General features: G+C 36.5%; 1 protein-coding gene across 4 annotated transcripts in view; it reads right to left on the bottom strand.

Moving 5' to 3' along the window:
* Window positions 1-27,847, bottom strand: part of LOC126094597 (muscle LIM protein Mlp84B-like) — a 51,733-nt gene that overhangs the window by 9,335 nt on the left and 14,551 nt on the right. Inside the window, exons 3-9 of one of the 4 annotated variants that reach the window (XM_049909066.1) lie at window positions 24,567-24,735; window positions 19,507-19,624; window positions 13,769-13,865; window positions 11,320-11,404; window positions 9,727-9,850; window positions 7,992-8,167; window positions 4,809-4,941 (exon numbers count right to left, since the gene is read on the bottom strand). In XM_049909066.1, the coding sequence (XP_049765023.1) occupies window positions 4,809-4,941; window positions 7,992-8,167; window positions 9,727-9,850; window positions 11,320-11,404; window positions 13,769-13,865; window positions 19,507-19,624; window positions 24,567-24,735 (902 nt within the window). Of the gene's footprint in view, window positions 1-4,808; window positions 4,942-7,991; window positions 8,168-9,726; window positions 9,851-10,995; window positions 11,084-11,319; window positions 11,405-12,544; window positions 12,642-13,768; window positions 13,866-19,506; window positions 19,625-24,566; window positions 24,736-27,847 lie in introns of all 4 variants that reach the window. The other 3 variants (XM_049909064.1, XM_049909065.1, XM_049909063.1) reach the window with 3 other exon arrangements.

The raw sequence follows: 27,847 nt of genomic DNA, 5'->3' as shown, positions 1-27,847 counted from the left end.
TACTCAGTTTTGTTAACTTACTCCTTATCCATAACTATCAGTTTCCATTTTTCAATTACGTGCTTTCATCAGCATTTCATTTTAATATTAATGACAGTACTATTTTACATCTGATAATAGAGATTATTTGCTTTTAAGCAATTTTACTAGCATGTTGTCTAATACTCTTTGAATAACTGATAAGGGTAAACATTGCACAATTAACACAATTTGTTAGTATCCTCCTCCTTGTTGTTGAACCTGACAATGGGAACAGAATTGACACTCCACAAATGAATCCTTGTTTCTTGGAACTCTGAAGGAGACACTTCTTCAATAGATCATTAGTGCCACACTCCTGCCCAGTTCCCAAAATTTCTGTCCCTCTCCTAGCTCTCTGCTATAATGTGTAATGTGTAATGTGCTGCGAATACACAGAAAGATAGATCCTTTATTATTTAGCTACAAAATAGCAGGTCAGCAACTGGAAGCAGTTAATACCATAAATTATCTGGGAGTACGCATTAGGAGTGATTTAAAATGGAATGATCATATAATGTTGATTGTCGGTAAAGCAGATGCCAGACTGAGATTCATTGGAAGAATCCTAAGGAAATGCAATCCGAAAACAAAGGAAGTAGGTTACAGTACGCTTGTTCGCCCACTGCTTGAATACTGCTCAGCAGTGTGGGATCCGTACCAGATAGGGTTGATACAAGACATAGAGAAGATCCAACGGAGAGCAGCGCGCTTCGTTACAGGATCATTTAGTAATCGCGAAAGCGTTACGGAGATGATAGATAAACTCCAGTGGAAGACTCTGCAGGAGAGACGCTCAGTAGCTCGGTACGGGCTTTTGTCAAAGTTTCGACAACATACCTTCACCGAAGAGTCAAGCAGTATATTGCTCCCTCCTACGTATATCTCGCGAAGAGACCATGAGGATAAAATCAGAGAGATTAGAGCCCACACAGAGGCATACCGACAATCCTTCTTTCCACGAACAATACGAGACTGGAATAGAAGGGAGAACCGATAGAGGTACTGAAGGTACCCTCCGCCACACACCGTCAGGTGGCTTGCGGAGTATGGATGTAGATGTAGATGTAGATGTACCCTTCCTTGACCCCTGCGCTCCACTCTGCTTCCTTCCCATCCCCACTACCTTGTTACTCTTATTCATTCTCTCTGATACCACCCTCACTGTAGTCAGATTTCAGCACAATGACACTGAAAATGGAAGTGTACATATGTTCATGTCTCTGTTTGATAACTCTGAACAAAGACACACTGATATACAATAATAAAACATCTCATAGAATTAGAAAGTCAAAACATCTTGAAGAAGCAAGGGATCCCAGTAACATTCAGAACAAACAACACAGTTAAAAAAAAGGCTAAGACCAGACAAAAGAACCTCAGACAAATTCGGCAATACTGGAATATACCAACTTACATGTATCTCCTGTCAAGCCAAATACATAGGACATAGAAGCAGAAATTCCTGAAAGAGGTACACTGAGCACAAGAGAGCTCTAAAGAGTGACAGCACACATTCCACTTCCACAGAACTCCTAATGAACAAAAACAATAACCCCACTAATATAGAAAGTGATCTACACATTCTGAAATGCAATAACAGTTTATACCAACACCTAACAATAGAAGAAAATTATTACATACAAAAGGCTATAGTGGGAGGGAAAAATGTAATAATCACAAACACAACACTTTACAATAACATACTATTTACTATTCTGAGAGAACTGACGCACGAAACAGAACAGAAAACTCCCCCATCACACAGAGAGGCATATATAAGGGGCGGAAGTCACTAGAACTCTCGTTACAATTTTCATAGCCTTCTTACAACATGCGATACATTTCTTGTGACACATGCGAACAGCAAGATCGTGTAATGTTTTGGATTATGAATGAAATGCAAAAGTTATGTTTTTTTGTGTATAAAAGTAGTGGCAAACTGTCGAATGAACGTGAGCACATAAAAACTGTGTAACAACCTAGTACACACCAAAACTGTATCCGCAACACTACTGCAATCCAAAGTGTATGACACTGACATACATAAGTTCACCTTCTTGTATTTGTTTACTAAAAGTCACTCTCAAAGTTGCAGACGACATGACGTATGCCAAGAAAAGGGGCAACAGAAAATTACAGAAAATATGTCTCAGACAGTGACAACAATTTTAAAACCATGCTGTGATGTATAGTAAATAAGATATTTTGAAAGTATTTGCAGAAAAAAACAGACACTACACATGTAATAATGTTTTACAATGTTGTATAATTATGTTATTTCTGCATGTTTTAGAATTAAAGAACACACTGTTGATGGTGATATTTGTTGCTGAACCTAGTTTGGGGTCTAAATAAATAACAAAATTGTTTTGCATCGAGGTGGACCCACAATTTGCAGATTGTTGTTATTGCTAACACTTGGTTTAAGATTCACTAAAGAAGGTTGTGTAACAGACCACAACTTATTGCTTATTAACTGTAGATTAAAACTGAAGAAATTGGAAAAAGGCCGGAAATTAATGAGATGGGGCCTGGATGTGCTGAAAGATAGAGGTACTCAAGGTACCCTCCGCCACACACCGTTAGGTGGCTTGCGGAGTATAGATGTAGAAAGAACCAGAGGTTGCTGAGAGTTTCAGAGAGAGCATTAGACAATGGTTGACTAGAACATGGGAAAGGAAAACAGTAAAAGTCACGTGGGTAGCTGTAAGAGATGAAATAGGGAAGGCAGTGGAGGATCAAATAGGTAAAAATACAAGGTCTAGTAGAAATCCTTGGGTAACACAAGAGAGATTAAATTTAACTGATGAAAGGAGAAAATATAAAAATGCAGCAAATGAAGCAGGCAAAACAGAATACAAACATTTAAAATATCAGATTGACAGGAAGTGTAAAATGGCTCAGGAGGGATGGTTAGAGGACAAATGTAAGGATTTAAAAACATGTTTCATTAGGTGAAAGATAGATATCACAATAGGAAAACTAAGGTGGCCTTTGAGGAAAAGAGAATAGCTCTATGAATTTCAAGAGCTCAGATAGGAGACCAGTCCTGAGCAAGGAAGGGAAAGCTGGAAGGTGGAAGGGATATACAGAGGTTGAAACAAACTTGAAGGCAGTATTATAGAAAGGGAAGTGGACATAGATGAAAATGAGATGGGAGATATGATACTGCGAGAAGTATTTCACATAGCTCTGAAAGATCTAAGTTGAAACAAGGCCCTAGGAGTAGACGATATTCTGTCTGAACTACTGGCAGCCTTGGGAGAGCCAGCCTTGACAAAACTATTATATCTGGTGTACAAGATGTATGAGGCAGGCAAAATACCCTCCAACTTCAAGAAGAATGTAATAATTCCAATTTCAAATAAAACAATTACTGTCAGGTGTGAAAAATAACAAACTATCAGTTTAATAAGTCATGGTGGCAAAATACTAACACAAATTCTTTACAGAAGAATGGGAAAACTGGTACAAGCCTTGTAGAAGACCAGTTTGGATTCTGGAGAAATGTAGGAACATGCAGGGCAACACTGTTCCTACGACATATCTTAGAAGATAGGTTAAGGAAAGGCAAACCTACATTTACAGCATTTGTAGACTTAGGGAAAGCTTTTGACAATGTTGACTGGAATAATTTCTTTGATATTCTGAAGGTAGTAGGGGTAAAATACACAGAGTGAAGGGCTATTTACAACCTGTACAGAAAACAGACAGCAGTAATAAGAGTCAAGGGGCACAAAAGGGAAGCAGTGGTTGAGAAGGGAGTGAGACAGGGTTGTAGCTTATCCTTGATGCTGTTCAATCTGAATGTTGAACAAGAGGTAAAGGAAACCAAAGAAAAGTTTGGAGTACGAATTAAAGTCCAGGGAAAAGAAATAAAAACTCTGAGGTTTGCTGAGGACATTGTAATGCTGTCAGACATAGCAAAGGACTTGGAAGAGCAGTTGAACGGAATAGACATTGTCTTGGAAGGAGGATATAAGATGAACATCAACAAAAGCAAACATGGATAATAGAACATAGTCAAATTAAATCAGACGATGCTAAGGGAATTAGACTAGGAAATGAGTCACTTAAAGTAGTAGATTAATTTTGCTATTTGGGCAGCAAAATAACAGATGATAGTTGAAGTAGGGAGGATATGAAATGTAGGCTGGAAATAGCATGAAAAGCATTTCTGAAGAAGAGAAATTTGTTAAGGCTACAGAAGAATGCCAAAGGTTAGATGGGTAGATCACATAATTAATGAGGAGGTACTGAATAGAATTGAGGAGACAAGACAAGAAGTTTGTGGCACGACTTGGCCAAAAGAAGGGGTCAGTTGATAGGACACATTCTGAGACATCAAAGGGTCACTAACTTTTACAGTAAGCAGATTCAAAAGGATGTAGGTTGCAATAGCTATTTGGAGATGAAGAGCCTCGCACAGGATAGAGTAGTATGGAGAACTGCATCAAACTAGTCTTTGGACTGAAGACCACAACAACAAGAACAACAATAAACACTCAGTGACTCAAGTAGTTGCCTTTACTCTTTCAATTATATGTATATAATTAATATTTTCTGACAAAATGTTTTCATTTGAAATATGGTTTGACATGCATGCATCAAATAGAAATAAAATATTTTTCATGAAAATTTATCTGAGATATTTTCCAGGTAATGTTGGGTTCAGGAACTTCTGAAACTACTATGGTGTTATATCACTGGATCTGAGCATCAGATTAAAATTTGTATCATGGTTACTGAGTGACAACAAACATCTCAATTCAAAACATGTTGCATACCGTTCCCTTTGCCAGTTGTTGTTCAGCGGCAAATACTGCACCTCCACACCTTGGACAGCCTTGGCCAGCTGGAGCCTTTATTGAAGTTGTGTCTGGGTTGTAGAATGGCCTTGATGCAGAAATCTCCTCTTCCCTGTTGTGGAAAAATACTTGTAGTTAACAAAAATAAAACATGACCCACAGACAACAGTCTTACAGAATGCACATGTCTGAAAAACAAGTATAACAGTAATATCCTGCAACAAATCCATCAAATTAGTATTTTATTCCTATGATAAGCTGGCTGTAAGACACTAACTGTTCACAAATAAAACTGAGAAACATGATTTCATTGTTGCTTTTTAGCTTGTCCTATCCTATTACAATTTCCTTAACTTTCATTTTAATCCATTTATAGTCTCATTCATCCAATTTTTCCTTCTTGAACGCTGGAAAAGTAAATGGAGATGAGACGGGGGATAAGATGCTACAAGAAGAATTTAACAGAGCACTTAAAGACCTAAGTGGAAGTAAGCCTCTGGAATAGATGACATTCCTTTAGAATTATTGCGATCCTTAGGAGAGCCAGACACAAAAAAAACTATTCCACCTGGTGTGAAGATATATGACATAGGCGAAATACCCTCAGACTTCAAGAAGTAATAATACCAATCCCAAAGAAGGAAGTGCTGACAGGTGTGAATACTAACAAATGATCAGTTTAATAAGTCATGGTTGCAAAATACTGACAAGAATTATTTACAGAAGAATGGAATTACTAGTACAAGCCAACCTTAGTTCCAGAGAAATATAGGAACACAAAGGCAGTATTGTTTCTGTGACGTACCTTAGAAGATATGTTGAAGAAAGGTAAAACAATATTTAAAGCACGTGTAAATCTAGAGAAAGATTTTGACAATCTTGACTAGAATGTTCTATTCAAAATTCTGAATGTAGCAGGAATAAAATACAAGAAGTGAAAGATCATCCACAGCTTATACAAAAACCAGATGGCAGTTATAGGAGTTGAAGGACATGAAAGGGAAGCACTTGTTGAGAAGGGAGTCAGACAGGATTGTACTTTATCCCCAGCATTATTCAGTCTGTACACTGAGAAAATGGTAAAGGAAACCAAGCAGATAACTGGAAAGGGAATTAAAGTTTGTGAAGAAGAAATGAAAACTTTGATGTTTACCGATGAAATTGTACTTCTGTTCAGACGGCAAATGACTTGTAAAAAAATTGAACATAGTAGATACTGTCTTGAAAAGATGTAATTAGACCAACATCAGCAAAATTAAAACAACGGTAATGGAATACAGTCAAATTAAATCTGACAATGCTTTGGGAATCAGGTTACAAAATGAGACACTAAAAGTAGTTTATGAGTTTTCCTATGTGGACAGCAAAATAATTGACAATGGCTAAAGTAGAGAGGATATAAAAGAACAACAACATGCTGAAGAAGAAACCCCTAGTTTCAAAAATTATCATTTCCATCACTTTCTTGTGTGTGTGTGTGTGTGTGTGTGTGTGTGTGTGTGTGGGTGGGTGGGTGTGCGACCACACATGCACGCATGTACACACCTAAGCTTGCCATTACCTTACAAGTAGCAGTTTTGTTTATTGCGTTATATCCCCTGCACAGATATACTACAACACAAAGTGCAAGGCATGTCCAGAAAGTAAGTTTCCATTTTTTTTTTTTTTAACAAAGACAACATAGTTACATGAGAAACTTTATTGGAAACAGGTACAGCAATGTTTGTGCTATTTTTTGACATAGTCACCAAAAGAATTGAGACACTTGTCATAGTGTGAGATCAACTTTTGTATTCCTGTGTCATAGCTGCGCAGGGTAGCCGCGAGGTCTGAGGTGCTTTGTCACAGCCCGTGCGGCTCCCCCCCTGTGGGAGGTTCGAGTCCTCCACTGGACATGAGTTTGAGTGTGTGTGTGTGTGGTCCATGGTGTAAGTTAGTTTAAGTTCGATTAAGTAGTGTGTAGGCTTATGGTCCGATGACCTCAGCAGTTTGGTCCCATATGACCTTAGCACAAATTTCCAATTTTTTATTCCTATGTCATTGAAGTCTACCACCTGTAAATGGAACCAGCATGCGACAGTCGTCTTCAGCTCTTTATAATTGTCAAAATGCTGGCCAGAGGATAGAAATTTATTGAGGTATAAGACAAGATGGAAATAACTGGGAGCAAGATCAGGACTGTAGACTGGATGATCAAACAGCTCCCAGTTGAACTTCTGGAAAACAACTGCTGTACACTGATCTGTATGGGGATGAGCATTGTCATGTAGCAACACAACACCTGCAGCAAGCATGCCTCTTGTTCTGAATGGCACTTCACAGTTTTCACAGTAATAGTCAGCATTCACTGTTTCACCTCTGGGTAGGAAGTCTATGAGTGCAGAATGACCTTCCTGTCCCAGAACCCTGTGCACATCATTTCCTGCACTAAAATAGTCTGGATTTCATTTTGACCAGAGATCCACTATGATGCCAATGCATTGACCGCTGCTCGGTTTCTGGGATCAAGTGAGAAATCCACATATCATTGCCTGTGACGATCCTGTTGAACTCATCATGTCACCAAGATACTGCTGCAGAAATGTCAGTGCTGCTCCAAAGTGTTTCGTTTTGTGCTTTTTGGCACCCCTCTGGCACACAATTTCTTGAACAGCAGGTGCTGAATGACAATTTCAAGCAACAAGGATCATGATATATGTGGAAAATGGCTGCTGAGCTCTGTTATCATGAAGTGAGCTCCAGGTTGCACTGCCACACCAGCTCAGCCGTGTGATCATTGATGAAGGAATGTTGTTTACTGCACTTTTCACTATGAACAGTTTGATGACCCTCAGAAAAAAACCCTACAACAGAGACACACCACCTGTTTGCCCATAGACCTGACGATGAATTTCAATGGGCACTATGTTTTATGCATTAAGGAACCTTATCACTGACCGAATCTCAAAGGCAGTGAGAGAAGGAATAACAGACACCATTTCAGGGCACTGCTGCACTGCTACTGGCACCAGGTTGGATGTGCCCGACGAGCATCTGATTGTCACGTCATAGATCTGTTGCACACGCCCAATTTTCCTGGCTAAATACGTCTGCTTTAAAGGGAACAACATCAGAAAACTTACTTTCTCAATGTGCCTCATATAATAAATAATTAATGCTTACGTTAAACCATCAGTTTGCAAAAATCCAGAGCCACAAGCAAATCCATAACCATGGGGACCAAACTTTTTTCCATAACAGGTCTTACAGTAGACATCACGGTCTGGCCCATCACAGGCCAGGATGGAGTCCAAGGTTTTAGTGCAGTCACGACATTTAAAACACTTCCGGTGCCATTCCTGAATAAAGAAAATGAAACATTAGTTTATTAGTTACAAGACAGTATAACTGAAATTTAGCAATGAATAATTAGCAATCATTTGATAAATTCTTTCATTTTTAGTGTTTAATTTTTTTTTTAAAATCAAGACAGTTCAAGCTCAAGCATTATTTCAGTTACACTTGTGTTCTAATGAATGAACCATTCCAGCACTTTCCTGAAGTTATTTAATAAAATCGGAAAAGATCTAAATGAGAACAGCTATACCGGGATTTGAATATGACTTCTCCCATGCAGTCCACAACACATCATATTAGTTATGATTTATATTAATACACAGCAGTTGCAATACTATCCTTGAAAAACTTGTGGGAATCCTTGAACAATGAGTTTTTGTTAAAGGAATCTTGATGAGGAAGCTCCAAACAAATGATTGCTTTCCATGCTATGAAATTAAATATGTATTTTGTCTACCTAGAATCAAACTTTTCTTACATTCGATACCAGAATTCCACTTTTGTTCTGGGGTTAGATGGTGTATAATCTCACAAAATGCTATTAATTAGGCTCAAGAAGGAACTGCATTTGCTGTACATACTGTGAAAATTAGTCTTATTCAGTCTAAAAGTTTACTTTTATCAGTAGCAGTCATTACACAACTGGTGGACAATAATCATTATCAGGAAATATCTCCAGTATACTCTTAGTCAAGTAACTGATTCCTCCCCCCTCCCCCCCCCCAAAAAAAGAAAAGAGCTAAGATCTGCCTAATGCTATCAGCAAAAATTTAGAAAACTTCTATTCTCAAACACATCAAAGATATCGTGCAAAAATGTTCATGTTTGAATTTCATAGATTCTGGAACTTGACTGTCACAAAACCCTTGTAGCCCACATGATATTTTAAGAAAGAAACAAATCAGATGAATTATTGGAAAAAAGTTAACTATAGACTCATGTCCTTGGAAATGGATGATATACAATATAGCAGTTATTCTCAAAATTTTGAGAGTGACCTTCAGCTTTTTTATTGTACTGTAACTGCACTGTGTGACTTTACTATTAGTTCTTTTCAGATTTGGTTCCATAGTAAGTTGAAATGTTTTGAAAGACAACAATGTTTCCATTGAGATTGTATGTGAGCATAACTTCCCAATTAGGCCCAGAGGACTGTGTGATGCTGACCAGTCATTATTTTATTTTATGACTCAACATGCACAAAATTTTGTGTGATAATCATTATTTTATTATTTGACTTGCACGCCATATTGTTCTTGCACTGCTACTGATTTAGTCGTGTGCTTAAACAGAGATATATTGCACAAGTAAATGCCCTGGTTGTTGTTTGAGTGCAACATGACATATATTCATGGATGTATCTACCTGAAAATGGCTATACAGCCAAATTTTGGCCTATAATGGTTTGAATAAATCTATTGTGCAAACATACAGTCTCAGTACAAATTATACTGTGTTTCCTACTCTTTTCCCCTCTGACTATTAGACCCATTCTTTCCTTCCCATTTGAACTGCTTTTTCTAAGGTGAGTATAGTAATAATGCCATGGTACAATACTTACACGGCCCTTTGCAAGCACTTGTTCAGCTGCGTAAACAACACCACCACAACGAGGGCAACCTTTTCCTGGAGGTGCCTTGATCACAGCAGTATCAATCACAGTGGTCTTAGGTGCAGTTATTTCACTGGAAATGTAAGCAAACAAGTTTTTAATTGGCATAGTCACTGAATAATGTTCAACAAACATAATACTTATACTGGGTGGTACAGACTCTATTTTGCTGCATCATAGTCACGCATAATACGAAATGTATAAAGTATCAAAATATGAAATGTATAAAAAGTATCAGTCTGATTAATCATATATGTTTGAATTTTCTGAGTATGTGCCTATATGTTGGATTGCATTGGATGCAGTTTTGGGGTACTATATATGAAGAACTCCATGTTAGAAAGCCACTTTAGGAAACTCATGTACGAATTACACTAATACATTCATTGATAATCTAACTTGAAAACTGTGAACAAAAGTGATAGACTGCTTTCTAATCTGTGAAATAATGTGTGGTATTTCAGTCTTAATCTTTACAACTAGAACATATGATTCTAGTAGTTTAACATTTCAGAATTTCTGAACTGCCAGAGTTGCATTCGCTGCATAATATTTTAATAAGCAAATCATGTTATCTATTTCTAATGAAATTTCAACATTGCTTTATATATTCTTTGCAAATATAATATAATAAATTGGAAATAGCTGAGATTAACACTGCAAAAATAGTTTTCAAGAGGACAATGTTTGTTATGTACATATAATTACAAAAATGTTAGTTTTAAAATTACAGAATATGATTTATAAACATAAGTAAACATTTCATAATGACTATATAACAAAAGAAAGTTGATGTATGTTGCAAAATTTAAAAAAAATTATATATTTTAGGTGAAAAGTCCTAAAAATCATTAAAATTTATGGCTACCATAGGGAAAACATGAATGTACACCATATATACAAAAAACTACCACACACTGAAAGGGGAGGAACTAACAAGAGAAGTGCAAAATGCAAAAGGAATGGCTGCATGCTAAGAAAAATTGTGCACCATACAAAATGCCCAACTTCATAAAAACATGAGGTCTATGATACACAAAAACAAAACTGAAAATGAAAATCAATCAGAGGTATTGACAGCAAAAATTTCTGTGATCTTGTGCTTCTGATAGCACGCACTACAGGGTCTCAGTAATGCTGTATCTACAGAAAAGATCGTGATGTTGCATCCATGCAGCTTCTACAAGTTCCTTTAGGGGATTTTATCACATGAGCTACCTCTCATCTGTTATGTCTGATGTAAGACCAATTGTAAACCCTCCTCCATGCCCGACCCCTCGTGGACCAAAGCGTTTCCCATAGCAAACTGTGTGACAAAAAAGAGAAAAACTGCACTGTAATATAACTGGCAATAAAACTGCCTTCAGGTTCAGATTAGATCATTCCAGCCATAACTTCAGTGTTGTGTATGATTAATGATGAAATTATTGCAAATACGTGTTTCCAGAAACTGAAAGTTTGAATATTAAAAGTATGAGCTACCCAGCTGGAGTCATCTTCTTCTGAGCCGTGAAGGACTTTTCACTCTTACTTGCTACGTACCCATTAGCTACAGCATCGCTCTGTAGAGCACCACCTCCTTGGCCATATCCATAACCCTTGGGGCCGAATCTCTTACCATAGCAGACTGCAGGACAACATGATGTACATTAGAACCAATTAATACACTGATGTTCCTTTACACAGTAAACCTCATGCAGAATTATGAACAGATTTGTAAGCACTTACTTAAAACATGAAAGCAGGCCTTTCATAAGTCTGCATTTATGCTTTAGATGTTTAACATTATTAATAAATTCTTCTGGACACTAAAATGTAACATTTTTGTACGTATCACTAATCTTTAAATACTGAACAATGGAAAATCCAGCATGGAATGTAACAATGATATGAGAAGGAAAGTTGCTACTCACCATATAGTGGAGATGCTGAGTATCACAATTAAAGCTTTTGGCCATTAAGGCCGTCAACAATAGACATACATAAGCATGCCCCCTCCCACACACCCACGCACGCACGCACGCGCACACACACGCACGCGCACACACACACACACACACACACACACACACACACACACAGACACGCAAATGGCATCTGTGTGTGTGTGTGTGTGTGTGTGTGTGTGTGTGTGTGTGTGTGTGTGTGTGTGTGTTTGTGTTGTTGATGAAGTCCTTAATGGCCAAAGCTTTAATTGTGAGAGTCTTTTTGTCGGCCTATCTGCAAGTAAGCATCTCTGCTATATGATGAGTAGCAACTTTCCTTCTTATAATATCTTTAAATATTGTTGTTACAATAACAAATTAAATGCAGGCAACAGACTACCCATGTAAAAGAATGTGTATATCAAACTGTTAGTTTCACAGAAACCAGTGTTATTAAACTGTAAATAGAACAACGAAAGCACATCATACAAACAGCACACCAACAATGATTTTACACTCTGCTGTGTTCTCAATTGTAGCCTTACTACATTAAATCACACATTTCTGTTAATTTAGTCAAAAATATGAAGCAATGTTGGTTTTGTGAACACATCTTTTACATTCATTAAAGTGATGTGTGATAGTTGCAGAACTACGTTACACAATTAAGTAAATATTATTAGCTACAACACCCACGAGTAATCTAACTATGTACAATTCTAGGTCCTAGTAGTTACAATGCACAGCAACACTCTTCACTAGATGAAAATATTAGGTCATTTCAGCACTGAACAAAGAGTATACATTGATTGTGGGAATCACAGCTCCTACTCCTTACACACCTTTGCAGTAAATGTCCTTATCAGGTCCTTCACAACAATTGACAGAGTCCAGTCGTTTCGAACATTCTGCACATTTGAAGCATTCCCTGTGCCAACCCTTGAAAATAATGAATTCAGGAATGATAATTTTATGTTGTGGCCAAGATATAATCAGTTTGATTACTTTTCTGGTAATCACACTGTAATGCAATAAATTCAAAGGGAAAGGTGTAATGGAAAGCCAATAGTGTCCTGTTGCATTTTTTCTAAATAAATAGAAAGTAAGATGAGTTCTTCATGTATGTCATCTCCTTTCTTGATGTTCCTGTCTCCTAGAACACTGGCCAAAATACAGTGAAAAGAAGAAGAACTCATTAGAAAAGCATCAGCACCCTGTTATAAAATCTATGGCTGGTTCATTTGAATACTCCAGCTTATTTTTAATCTGAAATATGTGCAGAAAATTTAAGGAAAAAGTTATGTGGCACACACAAAAACAACATTCACGTGTAAAAACTGTAGCTAAGCTGTGATACAGTTTAATGGTATACAGCTAAATCCTCAGTGGAAAACATTCGATTAAAAAAACCACAAAGCATAAAGAATGCAGTGTCAAGCCAAAATTTCAGTTCACTGCTGGTCAGGATACAGATGGCTTCACTCTTCAGTAATATTTTAGCACAAATAAATTGTATCAAAACACTCTTTTCTTCAGTTTTGTGATTCCAGAAAATGTGAATGTATTTGCAAACATATCCTGCTCTCATAATTTCAGATGAGAAAAAGTAAGCCATTCTTTTATATACAGGGTATTCCAAGAGATATAAAAAGTACAGCATATGAAGTCTTGAAATGTGATTGCAATATTTATTTAGAATGGTATAATGACAGCAGTCTCAGAACTGTAAAGTGAAACACTGGGAAACAAATACTAACACCACTTTCACACATGAAAAGTAGAAATATATAAATGAAGAGTTGCTGTTGAGGCAACAAATTTTTTTGTAAGATAATATAGAAACTCTTCCAGGAAAGGAGTTTCACATTAGTAAAAATTATGTGTCTGAGTGGCATGAAATATTAAATGCATCATAAAAATGACATGATTGAATGTTTGCCATGAAACTGAATCAACAACTTTTTATCTGTTTGATGAGAGCATTGATGATGTGCAACACACAAAGTGTTTTCTATAGCAACCTGTATCCTGAGTCAGCTTATTACAGGCCACAGACTGCAGCCTACCTTTACAGTAAATCTCTTTGTCTGGGCCATCATTGTGCGTGGTGGAGTCCAAGGCACGGCTGCATTGAATGCACTTGAAGCAGGTCTTATGCCAGCCCTGTTGTGTGGGGGGACATTCACATCTATATTGCACATAATGAACAACACTTGCAGCACTTCACACACTGGAAATTCTCAAATTATATGATTACAGCCTTCCTCTGCTCTGTATTTAAAATTACAGAAAAAAACAGTTCTTAAAGTTGAAGAGACGTTTTTGGATATTTTGTAATTATACTCTTCACCTGATATTACTGATGATAGTAAAAAATTGGAACCAATGTGAGTAACGCTAAAATTCATTGAATGACATTTACATAATAGCACAGAATTACAAGATACAAGCATAAGTAGTAAAAATATATTCCTTTGGGGAAGATAAAGAATCATGTTTTTTTCTTAGTTTTAAGACAACAATGTTTACTTTACTAAAGGACCAAATGTATGAAATTTATGATTAGCTGTAAATAATTTTCCTTAACAGAGAAGCATTCAAGAATGATTTGAATATGAAAGGAGCTGTAAACATGGGAAGCATAGTATAAAATAGGATAGCATGAAATAGGAAAAAGTACTTAAGTATGAATACTGACACTATGCAACTGTAAAGAATGTAAATCTTCTTACCACTGTGGTATAGGCATTTACTTAAGAAAAATGGTTGAACTCTCCAAAATCAGTATTTTGTTCTCACAGAGTTGGGTTGGAAAAGGCAGAATGCGACAGGACCAGAAAGCAATAAAATATAGTATGAAGATGGATTCCACCATTGGAATGTATACTGCAGAGACAGGCTGGACAGCGAAGGGGGAGGCATGTTTATAGCGATAAAAAGTACAATAGTATCTAAGGAAATTGAAGGAGATCCCAAATGTGAAATAATTTGGGTGAAGGTCACAGTTAAAGCAGGCTCAAACATGGATGTCTCTATAGGCCCCCTGGCTCATCAGCTGTTGTGGCGGAGCACCTGAAGGAAAATTTGGAAAATATTTCGAGTAGATTTCCCGACCATGTTATAGTTCTGGGTGGGGATTTTAATTTGCCAGATATAGACTGGGAGACTCAAACGTTTATAATGGGTGGCAGGGACAAAGTTCAACAAAGCGTTCGACAATATAAAATGGTGCAAGCTGTTCAAGATTCTGGAAAAAGTAGGGGTAAGCTATAGGGAGAGACAGGTCATATACATTATGTACAACAACCAAGAGGGAATAATAAGAGTGGACGATCAAGAACGAAGTGCTTGTATTAAGAAGGGTGTAAGACAAGGCTGTAGCCTTTAGCCCCTACTCTTCAATCTGTACATCGAGGAAGCAATGATGGAAATAAAAGAAAGGCTCAGGAGTGGAATTAAAATACAAGGTGAAAGGATATCAATGATACGATTCGCTGATGACATTGCTATCCTGAGTGAAAGTGAAGAAGAATTAAATGATCTGCTGAACAGAATGAACAGTCTAATGAGTACACAGTATGCAGAATGAGATTTTCACTCTGCAGCAGAGTGTGCGCTGATATGAAACTTCCTGCAGATTAAAACTGTGTGCCCGACCGAGACTCGAACTCGGGACCTTTGCCTTTCGCGGGCAAGTGCTCTACCAACTGAGCTACCGAAGCACGACTCACGTCCGGTACTCACAGCTTTACTTCTGCCAGTACCTCGTCTCCTACCTTCCAAACTTTACAGAAGCTCTCCTGCGAGACGATCGTGTGAAACCCAGCTCGCACTATTCGTCCACGAGACTCAGAGGGCCATAGACACAGGTTCACTGGTAGATGCCGTGTTTCTTGACTTTTGCAAGGCGTTTGATATAGTTCCCCACAGTCGTCTAATGAATAAAGTAAGAGCATATGGACTATCAGACCAATTGTGTGATTGGATTGAAGAGTTCCTAGATAACAGAATGCAGCATGTCATTCTCAATGGAGAGAAGTCTTCCGAAGTAAGAGTGATTTCAGGTGTGCCACAGGGGAGTGTCGTAGGACTGTTGCTATTCGCATTATATATAAATGACCTTGTGGATAACATCGGAAGTTTACTGAGGCTTTTTGCGAATGATGCTGTGGTACATCGAGAGGTTGTAACAATGGAAAATTGTACTGAAATGCAGGAGGATCTGGAACGAATTGACGCATGGTGCAGGGAATGGCAATTGAATCTCAATGTAGACAAGTGTAATGTGCTGCGAATACATAGAAAGAAAGATCATTTATCATTTAGCTGCAATATAGCAGGTCAGCAACTGGAAGCAGTTAATTCCATAAATTATCTGGGAGTAGGCATCAGGAGTGATTTAAAATGGAATGATCAAATAAAGTTGATCATCGGTAAAGCAGATGCAAGACTGAGATTCGTTGGAAGAGTCCTAAGGAAATGCAATCCGAAAATGAAGGAAGTAGGTTACAGTATGCTTGTTCGCCCACTGCTTGAATATTGCTTACCAGTGTGGAATCCGTACCAGATGGGGTTGATAGAGGAGATAGAGGAGATAGAGAAGATCCAACGGAGAGCAGTGCACTTCGTTACAGGATCATTTGGTAATCACGAAAGCGTTACGGAGATGATAGATAAACCCCAGTGGAAGACTTTGCAGGATAGACGCTCAATAGCTCGGTATGGGCTTTTGTTGAAGTTTCGAGAACATGCCTTTACCGAGGAGTATATCTCATAAAGAGACCATGAGGATAAAATCAGAGAGATTAGAGCCCACACAGAGGCATACTGACAATCTTTCTTTCCACAAACAATACAAGACTGGAATAGAAGGGAGAACCGATAGAGGTACTCAAAGTACCCTCCACCACACACCGCCAGGTGGCTTGCAGAGTAGGGATGTAGATGTAGATGCTTGTAGCAACTTCTTGCAAAGAATTACACAAAAACAGTATAGATTAAACACAGGAAAATACTATTCAAGCTGCTAAAAACTTCTGAAGTTGAACTTCACAATAGAAAAAGCTCTTTGTTCAGAATTACAAATATGATTCACATTAGGACACTCTATTTCCAAAGACAACTTTTGCTCTCAAGATCAGCCTCTTGAAATTGACACCCGAAGATAAGAAAATTTCCAAGTAGAGGATATACAAGCTGGGCAAGACTGGAAACTACATAAATATTAAGACATCAGAAATTTGAATCTCATATGCTGTATTCAACTGTTCAATCTCCACTTTGGTGATAATTGTACCATCCTCAATGGATCAACGCAAATAATATCAATCCTTTCAGAAATCTGCCTTCCTTCCATGTTCACTTTGGATAAGGACATCTTAGGCTCGTGTAACTCTGTACAAGCATAATGCTTGGAGTGTCATTATAATGTATGAATGTTCCTACATGATGCTTTCTTCTTTTTATGAATTACTGGTACATTATGACAATAGGCCTACAAATAATGTGAACTATAAAATTTTCTAACACTTGACACCATCATAATTATTTGGTTGAGTGTTAAATGAATCCATAGATGGGTAAGCTGACTATTGATTAATTAAGATTAAAGACTGATCAACAGCTAGTAAATGAAACATAGTATGTGTATAAGTTAGAGATGTGCTGTCCTCATTAGGGGTATTTGCAGGTAAGATGTTCTGCTATTCAGTTAAAACTGTTTGTACTATGTTTCCTTCTTCTATTTAAGACATTATCAGAAAAACCATATTACTACAGTGCAAGAAGTAATATTCTGTTGACATTCATCCATTACCAATATTTGTGTTTTATCTACAATAAACTGGCTCGTGGTATGTATATATCTGCGTCAGAGGACTGCTCCCACAAGACCATAGTGCATATAAGACATAAGCCTTATCAAAATTTGTGGTGTATATTCTTTTAGGTACCAAATGTTCACTTTACATCTTATGTGATTTACACATATATGAACATCATGTTGTCTTTGTTATGTATGGTTTTCCTATTAACAGAGCAAATGTTTCCAGAGTTTTGTTTCTCTTAATAACACTTCACACAGAAGTGATTAAATAACATAAATAAACAGTGTAAAATAAGGAACACTGCATTGTACACAATAAGAGTGCATGGTTTCCATTTGCTGAAAGTGCAATAACCAGAATGACGTTGTAAGAAATATAAATAGGGGAAGCTATCAGGTACCGAGCTTTTCAAACTGGGGCTTCCTGTGATGAGAGAGCAGAACAAGAGAGGGAACAGTAAGATTTAAAAAATATGATCACTTAATGTATAAATGGAAGTTGCCCAGAACGTTATGCTCAAGAGATGTAAGTGGCTTGTAATGAAATGGAACTAATCACAATGTCATTAATCATTACTTTTGCATACTTGTGTCAGCTTATTTGTGACATTTTGCTCTGTGTGTAACTTGTGACTTCTGCCAACTTTTTCTCTTCCCACATCTTCTTTTTTCCCTGATGAAGGAACTGCCAGTTTCTAAAGTTCAAGAATTAACACTGTTTTCAGTCTGATGTCTGCTATTCTTGCTCTGATTCTAACAGTGTGTAAATAAATATTCTTATTTTCCTCTGTATAAGTATTCTTTTGTCCCACATATAATTAATTTTCTGACTTACAAATACACCTACTGAATTTACATTTATACAGATTCATAGTTTTACAATATTTTTGTGAGCATGATGTCACTCTAGTTACTCCACATCTAAAAGTTTTCAGACAGGAATTTTTATACAGCATTGTATGCAAATATTTAATACTTCAAAATCAGCACACTTACTTTGAGCAATGAATTAGTACACTCTGGTTTGATCAGTGGCTACATAATGGACACAGTAAGCCTACAGTGTCATTTTCTAGATTAGTCTAGACTAATCTTTCCTACTTACATAATGTGCTGTCAAATTTGCAATGTACCATACAAATGTTGTCCTTCATTTGACACAAATATGCAAAATGGAGGAGAAAATTGAACTGCATTATTCATTCTTGTCTCTAATAAAGGGCACATACATCAAAAGATGAAATCGAAAGTTTCCAGCAATATTTTTACTTTAGGTCAAATCTATATTTTGGACAATTATCAGCAAAAGTAAATGCAGTGACTATAGCCTACTAATTTGAAATGTGTACGATTGCGAATAGTCTGCTCTATAAATAGAGTATGAGCAACACTGTGGTAGCAAACTCATCAAAGTACAATTCAGCCAGAAAAAACTCAACAGACCTCTGAAGATTTCTCTACAACAAATATATTTTTAGGTATAAAGCTTCGCTCATAAGTCAATTTTCATGAGCAGTATTTAAACAACTAACATAACTATTAAGCATACAAATGGAATTTTTACTCTTCTATTTCAAAAGGCTTTGGTTAGAAGCCTGAAAAAATCCACAAACTCTTGCCACTGAGCCCATAAGGATTTTATAGCACACATGTCTCATGTATTATCAGACATGTTGTTTGACAGACAGGTTGTAAATCTAAAGTAATTTGCTTTAGTTAGAAAGTAGTGTCTCATGCACAGATCTGTTGGAAAGTGAAGTGTTGTTGTTCTTATAATGACATACGGGTACTCATTTATACTAAGTCAGTCTAAATTGTGCTGACAATACTAGATTTGTTATGTATCAGCAAGACTTGTACAGGATTTTGCACCACCTTTCAGTTTTATTTTGTTGTTGCTCTCTCCTCTATATAATTACACAAGCAACTCAATTTTATGTAAGAGAATTGCATAACAGCATCACACAGTATGTAACTCACCCTTCCCCTGGCCAGCATTTGTTCTGCAGCATAAACATAGCCACCACATCTTGGACAGCCTTCCCCTTCTGGAGCCTTAGCTATGTTTTTCAATGCATACACTGCATTACTCACAGCCCTGAGAAACAATTAAACTGACATATCACAACTGTAAATATAATAATGAGCCCTACTATATTCCATCATAATTCTTGAATTACAAACAAAAAAGGAACAGCAGAATTTCTGATTGTAAATAAGTGATCCAAATTTAACTGAAAATCTTCAGAAACAGTTTTATGAAAATTATAAATTTAGATTTTTGATTTTATTTGCTTATTTATTTATGGATTTATCCTACTTTGAAAGTAAGTAAACATGAACTAGGCATGCAGTAAATAAAAATATCCAACAACAGCACTTCAGCCAGATTTTCTTATAGGAATACTTATTTAGTCAAGCAGACTTTAGTATAACTATATAGCACTTTTGTTAATAACTGCTAGAATTCAAAAGTTAAGGTGAGTTTTGTCACATCTCCTGCAAATACACAAAGCAGTATTAGTTTAAGCACTTGTTTGAACTCTGCGTCTGCTGTTAATGACATTAGTAGTGCTGTATCTGGAGAAATGCATTAGAATAGGACTGGATGTCCACCACATCTGGATGCAACCTGAAAGAAAATTAGCTCTGTAGTGAAAGCAATGGGAGAAGGTTTGAGCCTGTACAGCTTTGCTAGGCATAGCTATTTGGACTAGGACAGCGCACGTATTATCTCACAGTTTTGGTTCTGCAAACTGGACAGCTATCAAAGATTACCCCACTTAAAAGTCAACAAAATGACTACATCTTTTGAGGGCACTTTCCTTATCCCATTACTTTTCAGCATGGGTGAAGGTGTAGATAACAGTATGTTAATACAAGCAAGCCTTTATATCTCCCATATCAGTAACTCATAATGTGCAACACTTAACTCAGCTGCAAAAGTACGACCCATTGGTCATAACCTGGAAGTGCCATTAATTTTTGAAGTATAGAAACTTAAACAATAGACAGAGTAAAAAATGTATGCTGTCAATAGAAAAAAACCACATTTATTAAAATGGTTTCAAAAATCAAAAAGTTAATAACATATGACAGCTAAATCATCTATAGAAATGACTGCTAATGCTACTCAACAAAAATCATTATACTGCAAAAAACAAAAATCATTTGCTGGCCTGAATTAGTATGTTGCTGAAACAAATCTTTGGAGGGAAAAGCAATTTAGTATTTTAAAAATAAGACAAAAAAAGCAAGATAAAGTGATGAATAAGTGTTGCACGATCTAAGTTGTTCGATGCTTTGCTAAATTAGAGAAAAAAATGGAAAAGTGATGTTATAAAGTTTGACAGAAGTAGAGATAAAACAATTGCTCTGGTCCATGCACCAACCAAACAATGCCATAGTGTCCTCACCGATTCTCGAAGGCCGGCTTTTGACTGCAGAAACTGCTATGATGGTAAAGCACCGTCCCTATCTATGTGTAACATGGGATATGTGTGTGTAGGAATTTGCAGACAAGGAAGCTAAACCATGCTTAGCCATTTGTGAATACTAAGGGACAGTATGATGTTAACAGACAACTCTTCAGCTTTTATGATTACTAATGAAATGAAATAATGACACTGAAACATTACTAATAAACATTTATTTTTAAGGTATGATTATGTAAGAATATTGTGAAAGATTGTCTCATATTTTGCTCTGTGTCAGTTTCCTGTGAATGTCAAAGAAGTGAAATAATAGAATGAGAATTATGTGATGGACACAGAGCAGTGAAAACAAGAAAAAGTCATCAGTTCATGGTTGCAATCTTCATTCAGATTCAATCATACTGATTCCAAATTTCCATTTCTGCCCAAAGAAATATACACAAATAAAATTTAATGTTAGTCTTGTACTGTACTTCTCAACAGATAAGCATGATTTAGCAGTTTTGGCTATTATGTGTGTAGAGGGAAGCTAATATGGGACACTGGAAGCTAATACAGGACACTGGTGCTTCAGCACAGGGCTTTTTGCCAGCACAATGAAATAACAAGCTGCCAAATGCACCTTGCTTTATTTGGTCAGTATACATTTATTTCTTTTTATAAATGAAAGGATGGAGTGGACTTATGAATAGCTTGATCAAATTTAACTCAGTTTCAGTTTCTTTTCTTAATTTTATTAATTTCATCATTTTATACAGAATAATACAAATTATTATATTCATCTATAAATATAAATTTATGGAATTAGTGATGAATTCATATTTAATTTGTTAAAACTCAGATGACTGTACTAAAATTTAGGAATAAATGAAGTTAATTCGTTTGGTGGAAATTAGCCTACAAGTAGAGACTACTTTCAGAATGTGACACAAAAACTTTAGAAGTTTCCACATGACTTTGTACAGCACTGCTTATGACAGTGTAAATGCCAAAAATATGAAAATTACACATACAGTCAATGATTTTAAAATATTTTTCCTTACATTATTATTCCTATCTAAGAATGATTCTGCCACTGATGAGAGAGGAAATGGGTTCTGGCATATTTGTACTAGATCAAATGTTCCAGAGACATTACAAACTAAGGGAAGCCAACAGATGTGGCCAACTGAACATGTTAAAATATGAATCCATCTTAATTTGTAGTGACTTGTAGATGGTTCCTGAAGTTCACAAGAAAGGAACATTTCATTATATTCCACAGTCTCATCCCAAACCAGGAGGTACAGTATACCTACAGGTACAATGACATAGACTGCAGTAATCTTTAGGAATGTTGTCACAAAATTGATAATGAAGGAACATTTGATCTGATTGTAGGCTACTGGTTCTAGGGGTCTGTGTTCATTCTTTTGTGTAGTTTCAACTGTGGTGACCCACGGCTCACAGGAACGGTCCGACCTCCATGATGTGGGCGCTTGCTTGCCACAGTGCACTTGGGCACTTAGTTTCTGTTCGTGAGAAAAAAAAGACAGTGGAGGGTGTTTGGTCAACTCTGCAAGTGAAAACTGGAGGATACAGTAATGGGAGGGTCTCTTACATGATGGAGGGCCATGCAAAAACTAGTGCTACTTACATTCTGCCCATAAGAGTTGCAAATCAGTTTAAGGAAAGTTAATTCTCTCACAAAGACTAGATGAATAAATACATTATTTACAAAAATTGGCAAAACTGGAGTATCTAACTGCATATTTTCCAATCACAACCTTAAAATGAGGCATGCTGTAGAAAGGGCTCCTTAAGACAAAAAGAAACCTCTCTTTAAGCACAACAGCAGTACAGATTCACATAACTGGTTTAATTTTTTACTCTTAAGGTCCACTTTTTGTATAAATTACTAAGAATACCACAGCAGCAGTAATTTTTGCATGACTCTCCCCAAAATATACACTTAAAAGGAACAAAGGAAAAAAGTTTCTCGTTGTCCTTAAAAGAGAAAGATAAAATTTTGTACCGCCATTGACTAGTTAATTTTGTTTGTTCTAAGTTGGTTATTACAGATACTTAAGAAGTAAAAATTATAAAGAGATCATAGGTAGCCACATGAAACATTAAGCTAACTAGTGTTGCTGTTCAAAGCCTCTAACAATTGATATTGATGCCAGGCTACATTTTATTCAAGTTGATGCAGTTATGTGGCAACCAGTGTCCTCTTTTCATACATGTAATGAAAACAAGTAATAATTCATAAACCATATAAAATGACAATTAATAAAAATGAGTAAGTTAATGATAAGGAAGCGCCCTCAAATTACTCCATTCTAAAACACATACAATCCCAGAACCCTCTATTTTTGCCTCAAACTGAAAAAGTCATACAAACTCAAATCTTATCCCTTTGCTTTGTAATACAGTATATTCATAGGAAGTCATAAGAGAACTGCAAGAAAACTTCATTTCTGATGTGAAGTTTAGGTGTTAGGATGCTCTATTTGCTAAATTCTTTCTGGAATATTTGAATCCCTGCAATTTATATTTATTTTATGACTGCCCATGGTTTTATTCTTATATTGTTTAATATCTGTGATCTGCAAACTTTGATTTGTTATACAACATGCATTTTGAATATCTCAGTGCAAATTGATGACATAAATCTTCTAAATGTACAACACTGCATAAATCATAGTGCATATAGCATTTTAAAAAAATGAGTTCATTAATGGCCTACAAAGTAAATTTGTTAGTTTTGTTACTCTTTCACTTTAGAAACATATATACATGTATAGGTCATCTGTACATAATAAATATCTTGTAACAGTAAACATCTTAATATCATAACTTAAATACAGCCCTTTTTAGGTCACTGACCATGGTACTTACACTTTATATATTTCTTTGAAGAACAAAGAGCTCAGTGACATAAATTAAATGTAATACTTCTTATGTTCATCATATATTTGAAAGTTATTTTTCCTGTGTCAAAAATTGGCTGTGTTTGCTTATTTGATTGCACAAAATATGTATGGTCTCAAATCAGCTGGCATTGTTTACAGTACCATGTTAATGGGCACAAAACTCTCACAATACATTTGGCTTCATGGGAATATTGAAATTGCTGCATAGAAAAACATACGTAGATGACACAACACACCTTACTAAATGGGGTGATTTATATAGTGCTTCACTTGCAATTAAATCTGATATGTTTCAGTCACAAGATAATTTGGGAGTAGGAGCTAAAAATGGCAAATTGCTGAGACTATTCTGTGTGTGTGTGTGTGTTGTGTGTGTGTGTGTGTGTGTGTAGATGAGTATTTGAAACTTATGACAGAGGCATGCATATTTTGCTTGTCTACAATATTTCAATAACTGAATGTAATCAATTTTTTGTATATAAAATAAGAAGCATTACATTTAGACAATCAAGAACTATGTAGCCTTGTGATGTCTCACAGAGCTATTCAACAGATATCTGAATAAGAAGGAAAAAACTGCTTACTCTCAAAAGTACCAGCACTGTTATAATGAATTGGCAAGACAGCCTCACAATTAAATATGTGTGGTATTTATTGCTACATGCACATGCGGAGTAAACGAGAAACTTACTGTTCAGCGTCTTTCTGCAGGTGGTCTCCGGTGTCCATGCTAAGGCAGCCAGCACCACCACCAAATCCATAGCCCTTGGGGCCAAACTTGCGGGCGTGGCACACCTTGCAGTAAAGCTCCCCCTCGTGCTCGGAGCAGTTGGTGGAGTCGAGCAGCTTGTTACACATTCCTGTCATGCAGTCGAGTAAGATGTCAGAACACTGCACCATTCAACAAAACTAATACAATTACTAATTAACTTTGGATGAGTCACAACAGTATTTATTTGTCTTACAGACTTTCCCAAATGTTTTGGTTTCCTTGCTTTCTTCTTCTTATTACAAAAAATATTTCTGTTTTAGCACCTTGATAACAGCCTAATATATCTAAATTATGTGCAAGTGATAAGGATAACATTAATCTGTTACAAAATACTTTTTCTACTATTGGTGGTGTGTGTAAATTTCAGTGACTTCCATGTCCAAAATAAACAGTTTTTTATCAGGTATTATCCCCTGTGAGAAACAATATTCAAGAAGTAAAAAATCAAGTAGAAAAGATTATCTGATTTCAATATTTTTGGTCACTTGTCTGGCAATTACCTAAATATTTATTTTCAAACATGGTGCTCACATTGTCTTACAATCTGCTTTCCTTGAGTTTTCACTCATTTTGATATTAAATTTACTATGTGTTATCTAGACTGAACCAATAACTGTTTGGAAGAGTGCGTTTATGACATCTGATATGAGACTATTCTCTGTATTATTAACATTATTGTGAAATCTTATATTAAAAAGAAGACAATACAGGTGGAGGGAAGGAGAGGAATGTTCTCAATATTTTACAGCCAATTTTGTGAAGCAAAATGAAATGTAGTTCTCACTGGTGCGCAGTAGGGCAAGTTCTTAACTAATAGTGAAGATCAAATTAATTACCATATGTGTTTCATGTGACCAGAATTAGTGCAGTAAGAGTGGTTGAAGTAAGTTTCTTTTACTTTGTGCAATGCAAGACTGTTTTGGAGTGGTACTGGAAGTATGGAAAATTAGCACAATGGTAGAAGAAAGGGAACTCATTCAACAACACATGACACATATGCCCATATTTAGGATTCATTTGAAGTCAGTAGTACTATTCAAGATACTAACAATCAAATATCTCACAACTATAAATAGTAAAGGTATATTCACACTGTAGTCTCACTGTTAGCATATTGCTGCTCACACAGGCACATCGCTGTTTGTGCAGCTTGCTCTTTGGGATCATTTACCATGCAGCTGTTAGTACTGCTAATTCAGTGGATTATGTGCAGTGGTGTGAAGTGAAAATTATGTGCTCTGTATCATTTGACAAGAGTGCATCTCATTCGTTCACCACAAAAATGTAGTTGTTGGTGTGGGAAATGGAAGTATGGAGCACACCTTTTCAGAGTAGAAAGTGCACACTATAGATATTTCTACAAGTTCTATCAACAGCACTTTTTTCAGACAGTTAAATATATTGCAGCAAACTTTATGATACACTGTATGTATTACTGAACCACAAACATGTTCAGCCTGACACTGTGAACACATTTTTTGTGGAAGAGTGATTGGTACACACTTTGAGGTAATATTTGTCACGTTTTATCTATGTCTGGCTTGTGTACTATGTATGTCACAACTAGATTTTTGTTCTGATATTTTACCAAATAAAAATAAGTTTACAAGAGTTGTTACACCTATGTACTACCCTATAGGGAACAATTGTGATGTTCTGTACGCATTTGCTCAAGACTGCTTTGTGATAAAAAAAAGGGTTGAAATAGCCATTAACAGTTCTCTCTCTTGAAGTTATCTGGAAAGCTCATAACAACCCCTAATGTGTTTGTATGATGACCAAAAGAAACAAATAATGAGAACAGTTCTGTTAACAATGGAATGGTTAGACTGATCTTAAAGAAGTCAGTCACAGACCAAGTTTCAGGAAACAGTGCTCGAAACACAAACCAGCTTGATATCCTCACCTGGTGCAGACTCAATGTGGTCAGCAGTGATACTGGAGATTATGTGCATTGGCAAGACTCACTGAGCTTGTTCCATTATTGGGGAGAAAGGTTGTAGTGTAAGCATGGACTAACAACTTCAGCTGCCGGGGTACAAAACTTTACGTAAAGTGTGAAAAAGTCTATGGAACCCAATGACAAGTGTACTGCAAGTGTATGGATGTAAAATGGAAGTGTACATTTTAACCCTGTGAATGGTAATCAGTGGCTTTAGTATTGTAGGTGACTTGTAGGCATGTTCAGTGAAATTGAGGAGTTTTCTGGAAAAGTGACTTGATCTGATCAGTGACAGTTGAGGCTGAACAGTCACGTAATCTATTAGGTCAGGCAAATGCTCTCATACTTCTATAAATATCTCGACTACAGGGTAGGGTGATGCACAGAGCACATAGGGCATTGCAGGGAAATTAATGGGTTCACATAACATCCTAACTGGTCTTTGTATTATTTGTCTGTGATGAGTGGTGGCAGATTTGCTGCAGTTCATTTTCCCACTTACATATGCATTCCTCCTAAAGATAACATCAGTAGTCTGAAATGTGCCCTGCTGGCAAGACCGACCCAGTGCCTCACATGCCTTATGGCCCAGTCATATCCTGACACTCGACATTACTAAGACAAACCATCCCTATTTAGTCTACAAGGGATTTTTACATTCCCAGTGTCCTATGATAATATCTCTGCACCTGTGATGCACATCAACAGAGTTACTCATACAGGATAGTGGATTGTGTACCCCTCAGTGCAGAATTAATTCCTAATTAAATGGTTGCTAATTTTACTGTTGTCTAGCAACAGTGTTTTGCTGAACTGTGGTTCATCTGTCTATCATTACAGTCAAACTGATGTCAGTATATTGTTGACTATGTCAACTGACCCACACATAAAAATGGGTTTAGTATGCCATAAAATTCAAGTTAAAAGGAGCTTGGTCAAAAATTTGGCTAACTTTACTTATGCAACTATTATATTCTTAAATATGTTTGTTTCTACTAACAGATATCAAATAATTTATTTCTTATTGATTGAAATTGCAGATGTTAGTAATACAACTCAGCTTCAGGCATATGTCTCAAATGTAAATTTCCACACAGGCATAAATATAGCCACTAGGTCCAACATCAAGTGAGCATGAACAGTGTCCAAGTCATACAGTACACAAAAAAATCATAAGCCAGATAGGAAGCATGACAGTAACATATTTATTATGATCATATGGTCCAGATCAATAGTTGAATAGCAAATGTTATGTCCT

Source organism: Schistocerca cancellata, chromosome 8, assembly GCF_023864275.1.
Source record: "Schistocerca cancellata isolate TAMUIC-IGC-003103 chromosome 8, iqSchCanc2.1, whole genome shotgun sequence".
Taxonomy (NCBI): domain Eukaryota; kingdom Metazoa; phylum Arthropoda; class Insecta; order Orthoptera; family Acrididae; genus Schistocerca; species Schistocerca cancellata.
The sequence above is the reverse complement of the archived record's forward strand: the minus strand, read 5'-3'. Positions and strand labels throughout refer to the sequence as shown.